At 65.0% G+C, this 7,806-nt stretch overlaps 1 protein-coding gene across 4 annotated transcripts in view; it reads left to right on the forward strand.

Moving 5' to 3' along the window:
* Positions 1–5,817: 5,817 nt before the first annotated feature.
* Positions 5,818–7,806, forward strand: part of DOK7 (docking protein 7) — a 12,234-nt gene continuing 10,245 nt past the window's right edge. For 2 of the 4 annotated variants that reach the window (XM_023519678.1, XM_023519679.1), the window contains exons 1-2: positions 5,818–6,394; positions 7,571–7,771. In XM_023519678.1, coding sequence (XP_023375446.1) covers positions 5,833–6,394; positions 7,571–7,771 — 763 coding nt within the window. In that variant the 5' untranslated portion in view covers positions 5,818–5,832. The remainder of the gene's footprint in view (positions 6,395–7,570; positions 7,772–7,806) is intronic. The other 2 variants (XM_023519677.1, XM_011373799.2) reach the window with 2 other exon arrangements.

Raw genomic sequence — 7,806 nt, forward strand, 5'->3', positions numbered from 1 at the left:
TGGTGTTGCTGGATGCCTGTCCTGGGGAAGTCGGGGGTTGGGGGGTGGCTGGTAGAGGGGGTAGGGGCTGGGAGATGGGGGCCCTGGCAGGCAGAGAATGGGCAGGGGCAGCACAGACAAAGGCCCACGGCGACAGGAAGGGCTTTGGCCAGCTGTGGCTGCAGCAGGGCTGGCTGGAGGTTCAGTGCTGCTTGGTGGGTCCCTGGTGGGCTGGAGCCTGTGTGACGTCTGGGACCGGCGTCCCGCTGGCACGGCAGCCGTGGGGTTGGCCTTTGTCCCCGCGTGGGGCTGTGACTTGCAGTGTTGGCCGTAGGCTCCCTTCAGCATTAGAGAGCCCCCTGGGAGGGGAGCTCCGTCCTGGGGGGCACCTGCAGGGCCTTCTGCACTGGGGTTCAGGGCGGGCCCTCAACCCCACGAGTCATCACGTGTCCTCGCTTTGCCTGTGCCCAGAAGCCTTGTGGTCGAAAAGCTGCCAAGGCCAGGGGCTGGATGAGGGGATCAGGGGGGCGGTGGACACATTCTGACCCCTCCGGGCTGACACCCCCTCCGAGCCCTGCACCCACCATCTCCCATCCCCGTGCCCAGCGTCTCAGAACACCCACCGCTGGCTGAAGACCGCGGTCAGTCAGCTCACAGGCGCCTGAGCCGAGGCAGAGTCTCAGCCCACTGCCCTGCGCCCCCTGCCGTCACTGCCCAGTGCTGGTGGCTCTGCTCCCCTCCGGGCAGCCCGTCCCCTCTGCCCAGAGCCCCTGACACCTCGCCCTCCCCCACAGCCGCTCTCCCAGTGCTGGGGCAGCCTGGCCGTGAGGGTGCAGCCCCAGTTTCCCGTGGCCCCAGCGGTCACCTCTCCACCCCTGTCCTTAAGGCCAGCCCCCCAGCTGGACTCGGCTCTGGGGGGAGCAGGCCCACGTCCTGGAGAACCTCACAGCCAAGATCGCCAGGTCCCGAGTGTGGCAAGGACAGAGGGTGCCGCCTGGCTTCTTGCTGCGGAAAACCTGGGACCCTACATTTAAAGGTCACTTCCTTCCCGGGAGGGCCCACGAGGACACTTACGAGGCACCGGGCTGGGCGGGCCGAGGGGTGCCCCATCCTGTTTGCGTGTTTCCTCACCAGCTTCATAGGATAAGCTGTAGTCAGCGAAGGGGAGGGAAGGGGTGAGTCCCGAGTGACAAGCGCTTCAGTGGTGGGTCCCTTGGGGTCTCGGACTCTGACCTGGCCAAAGAATTCCCCAGTCCAGGGCCCACTTCGAGTGACCCTGGGCAGCCTCTCTCTTCCTCCCTGTGTCGGGGCTTAGAACGGTGGGAGGGGGCGTCAAGCACGCTGGCCAGAGGGGGAGGCCGGCGGATGGGGCTTCCAGAGGCACTCACAGAGCAGCTGGCAGCTCTCGGACAGGGACACAGCGCTCAGGGGTCCTGCCTCACCACGTCCCATCCTGTGCGGGCTGCCTGGGGACATCATCCAGTACAGAAAAGCCACCAGGAGGGACCCTGAGTCCTAGGCCTTTGGGTCATGATGGGCAGAGGGCTGAGGCCCAGAGACCAAGCAGTCCCGTCCGGACGGCCTCCCGCCCTCAGCCCCCCGCTGCCTGGAGCCAGCCGGGGTCTGCATGGCCACCACTGACAGCGCAGTGTGCATGCCGTCTCTGCTCGGGTCAGTGCCGAGTTCCAGGAGGGCGGGGTCCCTCACCGCAGCCCTGCAGGGCTGGGACCTGCTGAGTGAGGCCGGCCGCTCCCGGCAGCACCTGGGCAGCGCGAAGCCCCCGGGCCCAGGAGCGGGGCACAGAGCCCGTGCCCTCCCCACGTGGCGTCAGCTCCGCTGAGTGGGTGGGGTCCCAGGGGGTCCCGGGTGGCCCCTCCTGACTGCTGATCATCTGTGCCCCACGGGAGTGGGTGCGACGTCTAGGCCCTGGCCGGGCAGGCAGCCTGTGGCCAGGCGTGACAGCAGCCAGCCCTCCGGTCCCCTGGGGCCTCCCACACCCCTGCTTCAGGCTTGGGAGTTGCAGCCGCTCGGCCTGACGTGGGTGAGTCCTCTGCAGGCACCTGAGTAGCCCCTGCCCTGGGTGGCCGGCGGTGGACCTGCGGTCTCCTGCCGATACCCACATGGCCCTCCACGTGCGTCCTTCCCGAATGGGGTCACTGAGGGGCCTGGCCCGTGGGTCAGACGGTGCCTCCTGGCTGTGGCCTCTGGTGCTCGCAGACCCTTGGTCAGTGGCCCTCCAGCCCCAGCTGCTTGGGGCTGTCCCCGGCTGCTGCCCCCAGGCTGCTTTCCTGAAGACACTCCTCAAGGTCACTGTGACCTCCGAGGGCTTGATCCAGCTGCTGCTCCTCTGGCCTCTGTCACGGGCTCCAGCTGTGTCCTGTGGGTGTTTCTGTCCTCGTGCAGGCCGCCCACAGAGCCCTCCCTGCTGGGCCCGGCTGCAAACGCTTTCGAGGGCTCCTGACTCCCCACTTATATTTACATCCAGCCCCCTGCATACGCGCGTGTCCGATGGGGCTCACGTGTCCAGGACAGCACCGCGCCCCTGGCCCCGCCCCAGCAACCCCTCCCCAGGCCTCCCCCGGAGAGTCCAGCACCCTCCCTCCTCCTCCCCTCAGCCCTGCGTTGTGCTCACCAGGGGTCCAGGCAGAGGAAGGTGCCCTCCAGGCTGTCTCCATGGTTACTGGAGAGTGGCAGGAGCCTGGGCCCCTTTTCTGCAGGCACCTCCCTCAGAGCCTGGAGGCCGCTGCTGCTGCCCCGTGTCCACTGTCCACGCACAGCCGGGCCGGGTCCTCTTTGCTTAGAGCCCTCGGGGCTCCCTGGTGTGTTGGGACGAGGTGCTGGGCTTGGCTTGCCGGCCCTGCTGACCCTTCGCCAGCACCTTGGGTCACTCCTCCCCGCCCCCCGTGCCAGCCCAGCCTCCAGGCCTTCGCACTGGCCATTCCGTCCAGCACGACGCTGTTCCCGGTGGGGCTGCTGGGCCAGGTCCTTCCACCTCGAAGTTCCATGGTCCCCTCTGGGGAGTCCCTGGCCCTGAGCTCACAAGCCAAACGAGGGCCTTGGGGATGTGGGGGGCTGTGGGATGGAGTGGGAGTTGGGCGGACTCGGGGTGCAGCCCAGTGGGGGCTCTTTCCGTGGCCCTGCAGGGAGCAGGATCCTCTGCAGGACGCATGTTGCCCACAGGGCCTTTGCCTTTCCTGCCCCTACACCCACCCTCCCCCTTCCTCCCTCACCCCCAGCCAGGCCAGGCTGCCTGTGCCCCCTTAGGCCTGGGCCCACTGGTTCCTCTCAGGGTCCTTAGGGCCTGCCTGGCACAGTGGGGAGCCCGACAAAGGCCACCTGAGTGGGATGGCCAGTGTTCTGGATGGAAAGGCCAGCGGTGCCTTCTCAGCCCTGACCGGGAGCCCCTGCCAAGGGCCAGTCCTTCTGGGCTTCCTGCCTGGGTCCCTGGAGGAGCTGGTCAGCGGGTACAGCTCTGGTGTCTGGGTGCCCGGTGTGTCCACGGACCCTGCTTGGGCCCCGGACTGAGAATTTCCATCCCCCACTTCCCGTTACCACGGCAGGGTTCCCCTAAGCTGCCCTCCTTGCAGAATGGGTTTTAAAAATAGGATCAATTCATTGCCTAAGGTGATGGAGAGGGGAGAGGGGACAGAGCAGCGGAGGACATGGTGCCCTGCTGCGGGGCCTGGGGACGCCGAGTATGGGGTGGGCGTCAGCCGCTCCAGCACCCGGGGTGTGACTCCGGTCAGCTCCCACCAGCCCTGTCCCTCACCCTGTTCCGTTCACATTTAAACGTGAAACGGTGACTCGGATGGTCTCTTAGTTTCCTGGGGCGGTCGTAACAGGTATCACAAACTGGGGGCTTGAAATAGCAGAAATGCACCCTCACAGCCCCGGAGGCCGGAAGGTCAACACCAAGGTGTGGCAGGCCCCGGTCTCTTGCTAGAGTCGCTTGTGGAGGCTTCTTGCCGCCTCTTCTGGCTGCTGGTGGCCGCAGGCGTTTCTGGGCTGTGGTGCCATCACTCCATCTTCACGTGACCGCCTCCCTGTGTGTATGTCTGTGTCTGCTGTCTCTCTGGAAGACCCCTGTCATTGGACTGAAGGCCCACGCATAGTCCGGGGTGGTCTCACCTCGGGATCCTTAACTTCCTGACATCTGCAAGGATCTTTTCCCAAATATGGTCACATTTCAGGTTCTGGGGGGTTGGGCGTGGACGTGTCTTTTGGGCGCCCCGCCCCATTCAGCCCACTGCAGATGGGGTCTCCAACCTCCTTAGGGAGCAGGGTAGGAGCTGCACTTCAGGCGCAGCCGGAACCCAAAAAGATGGGGCAGCCCAGGGGAAATGAGACTCAGGGACAAATGTCGGCCCTTGCACACGGCCCCCAAGCCAGGCTTGCAGGTGCAGACGTCCAGGACGTCCAGGACGGGGTCCAGGACGCCTAGGACAGAGACCTGCTCCCGCTAGGAAGGCGGGAGGAGCTCCAGGGCAGTGTGGTGGCTGTCGTAGCAACGACTCTGCACCAGGCGTCGGCAGACCACAGCCTCGAGCCAGATCCAGCCTCCGCTTGCTTCTGTAATAAAGTTTTGTTGGAACCCAGCCACTCACTTACAGGCTGTTGGCTGCTTTTGCAGTTAAGTAGTTGTGACCAAGACTGCACAGCCCGTGAAGATGAAAACTGTCATCGTCTGGCTCTTTATAGAAAAGTTTGTCGACCTTGCTCTTGGCTGTATTACTGGGAGCATAACTCCTAGAACAAAGGAGGTGACAGTCAGGCTCTGCCCTGCTGGTCAGGCCATGCCTAAAGCGATGGTCTTTCATCTGACATGATGTCCTCACTCTCTTCTGAGCCAGGCCAACGATGGGGCTGTCGCCATGCAGAGCTCACCTCCGGGTGGGAGACAGCAAATAGACGAGGGACAGACAGCCAAGGGGAATGACCGCTCTGAGATGCTAGAGCCTGCTGCAGAGCGAGGGGCACAGGAAGTGGTCGTGTGTCTCGGGGGCCGCCCCAGGTGTGGTGGTGCCAGCCTCTTCCTGTGGCTCTGCGAGCTCCGCCTCCCTCAGGCGCTTCCCTTAGGCCTCTGCTGACAGCTTGATGTTTCCATGGTGACACGTGCTTTTCACGCGGCCCGCCCGTGTGACTGCCTTCTTCCTGGGCCGGTCACGCCCCCTCCACGGGGCCACGCTTGGGAGAGAACACCCTGAGGCCCTCAGACGGGTTTCTGTGGGTTCTGGGGTTTTTTCCCTCCATTGGGAGCATCTTTGCTTTTTTCTGATATGAGCGTTTTGAACACAAAGAACTGGGTTTTAAGTAGGAAGCGAAGCCCCCATCGCCGTCACCCATTTGCCGAGACTCAGTCGTGTGTTAGTTTCCGCCCGCTGTCAGGCTGCAGGGCCGAGGTGAGCAGCGGGCGGGTGTCCACGGACCCTGGCCTCGTCGTCGCTGAGGCCCCTCGCTGTGAGGCCGAGGCCCCTCGCTGTGAGGCCGAGGCCGTGGTCCGAGGCACTGGGCAGGGCAGGGAGCAAACCACGGCGCCTTGTTCTCATCCCAGCTCACAGTTAGCGTTTGAGTCATGTTTGCTCAGGATTCAGCTCTCCCTGGGATCTGCAGGGCCTGCTTTTCAGGCATTGAAGAGGAAGGTCACCGCGCTGCCCCTCCCCCGTGTCCCCCGCAGGTGCCATGGCCTCTGGCCTCTCCTGTGTGGCCTGGGACCAGATGTCTGGAGCTTGCATGGCATTCAGGGTTCTCACACTTCAATGTTCTGGCATCACATTGGGCCCCCAGACGCTGCACCTCCACCACAGACTGGGCCTGGGGTGGGGTGGGGGCGGGGAGGATGGGTGCGGAGACGGGATGGGTCAGGGCCACACGGTGGGGGGAGGTGGGGTGCAGCCACATTTGGGATGGGCCCCTGGAGAGTGGCTGCCTGCTTTGCGCTGGGGTAGCAGGCTCAGCAATCACGACGTTGAACTTGAGGACAGGCCTGGCTCGCCCAGACTCGGGCACGTCCCTTGCAGACGGGGAAGAGACGGGGCTTGTGTGGGGTCTGCAGTGGGGCCTGAGGCACAGTGGCCCTCGCCACTCCCCAGGGCTGGAGGCCGGTCACACCTTGGGAACACAGAGACCCAGGAGGGCAGGTGGGCGTGCGTGTGGCAGGAAGGGCAGGCTCTGTGCTCACCCGCAGACTGCCTGCTGATGCTCGCCTACAAGGACAAGTCCGAGCGGGCCAAGGGCCTGCGGGAACGCAGCAGCCTGATGCTGGAGGACATCTGTGGCCTGGACCTCGGCCTGCCTTACGAGGGCCTGGCCCACACGCTGGCCATCGTCTGCCTGTCGCAGGCCGTCATGCTGGGCTTCGACAGCCGCGAGGCCATGTGTGCCTGGGACACCCGGATCCGCTACGCACTCGGCGAGGGTGAGTGATGGGTGGCACGGCAGGGGTCCCCCTTGGCCTCCATCTTTAAGTGTCCCGTGCTGCAGAGGCCGTGACCGGACTCCAGGGCATAGAGCGGGGGTGTGTGCTGAGGGCCATCTTGCCTGGACACTGCGTTTGGGGTCTAGGGGAGCAAGGGGGCGCTGCCGGGGCCCCTCGAGCTGCCTAACTCCATCCCGTTCATTAGAACCAGGGCTTTCAACCTAAGCGGGTGGCTGTCTAAGCAGAGTGACCTTCCAAGGTGCTACCCTTTGCTCCCTGACCTGGCCACCCGAGCCCAGAGCCAGGTGGGAAGGGGCAAATGTCACAGGGTCACTGTCCCTCTGAGTCTCCCGCAGGACATGTAGCAGGTCCTGTGCCCTGAGCTGGGCAGGAAGGCCAGGGGAGGGCGGTGCTCTCGGGGTCCTGTTCGGGAGGAGGCAGACGGAGGATGCGGCCTGCTGGCTCGCCCCAGTGCGGCTGGGATCGGCATCCTGTACGGGCCCCAGGCCCCGTGCCTCGGGGGGGGCATGCAGAAGGCTCGGTGAGAGGGTGCCGGGGAGAAAGCGTGGCTGTCCAGTCGGGGTTCTGCCGGCTCGTCTGGCTCAGAGGCACAGCTACCTTTTTCTGTCATGGGCTGCGGGGTCCTCGCACACAGGTAGCTGGCATGCTCTCTTGGTGCCTTGATAGAAATCATGACGAGGACGTGAGCATGGGCTCGCTGACACCCATGCGCCTGGGCGTGGCCCTGTGGCCTGGCTGGGCTGCGAGGCAGACCCCAGGTACTCCACGAACTGGCCACCAGCTGGGCCCTAGTCTGTGACATGGGGCTCTGCCGGCCACCATGGCAGGCTGTGTCCCGAGGGGGGTGCTCCGTGAAGAGGGACCCCCACCCAGAGCATTGTCAGCAGCCTCCCGTGAGGAGCTGTGGCCCGAACTCGCTGGAACCAAGTCGGCCATTCGTGTGGGGAGGGGTGGTCAGGGCGACTGGCCCACCTGGAATGAAGGTGGTCCCCGAAGGGCCAGGCAGGAACAGCCACCACGCCAGACGCTGCACCTGGATGGGGCAGCTGCCTGGGGCCGGCCTCGGTGCAGAGCAGCCCCATCTCCCGGAGCTGACGCCAGGAGTGGCCCTTCCACCCGCCCCGTGACACCCTCTCTCCCCTTCCCGGCTCTCAGTGCACAGGTTCCATGTGACGGTGGCTCCAGGCACCAAGCTGGAGAGCGGCCCTGCCACCCTCCACCTCTGCAACGATGTCCTTGTGGTGGCCAGGGACGTTCCTCCGGCCGTCACAGGGCAGTGGAAGCTGTCTGACCTGAGGCGCTATGGGGCCGTGCCCAACGGATTCATCTTTGAAGGCGGGACCAGGTGTGGGTACTGTAAGTACTCGGGACCAGGTGGGGGTACTGTGAGT

Source organism: Pteropus vampyrus, unplaced genomic scaffold (assembly GCF_000151845.1).
Source record: "Pteropus vampyrus isolate Shadow unplaced genomic scaffold, Pvam_2.0 Scaffold231, whole genome shotgun sequence".
In the NCBI taxonomy this organism is placed as follows: domain Eukaryota; kingdom Metazoa; phylum Chordata; class Mammalia; order Chiroptera; family Pteropodidae; genus Pteropus; species Pteropus vampyrus.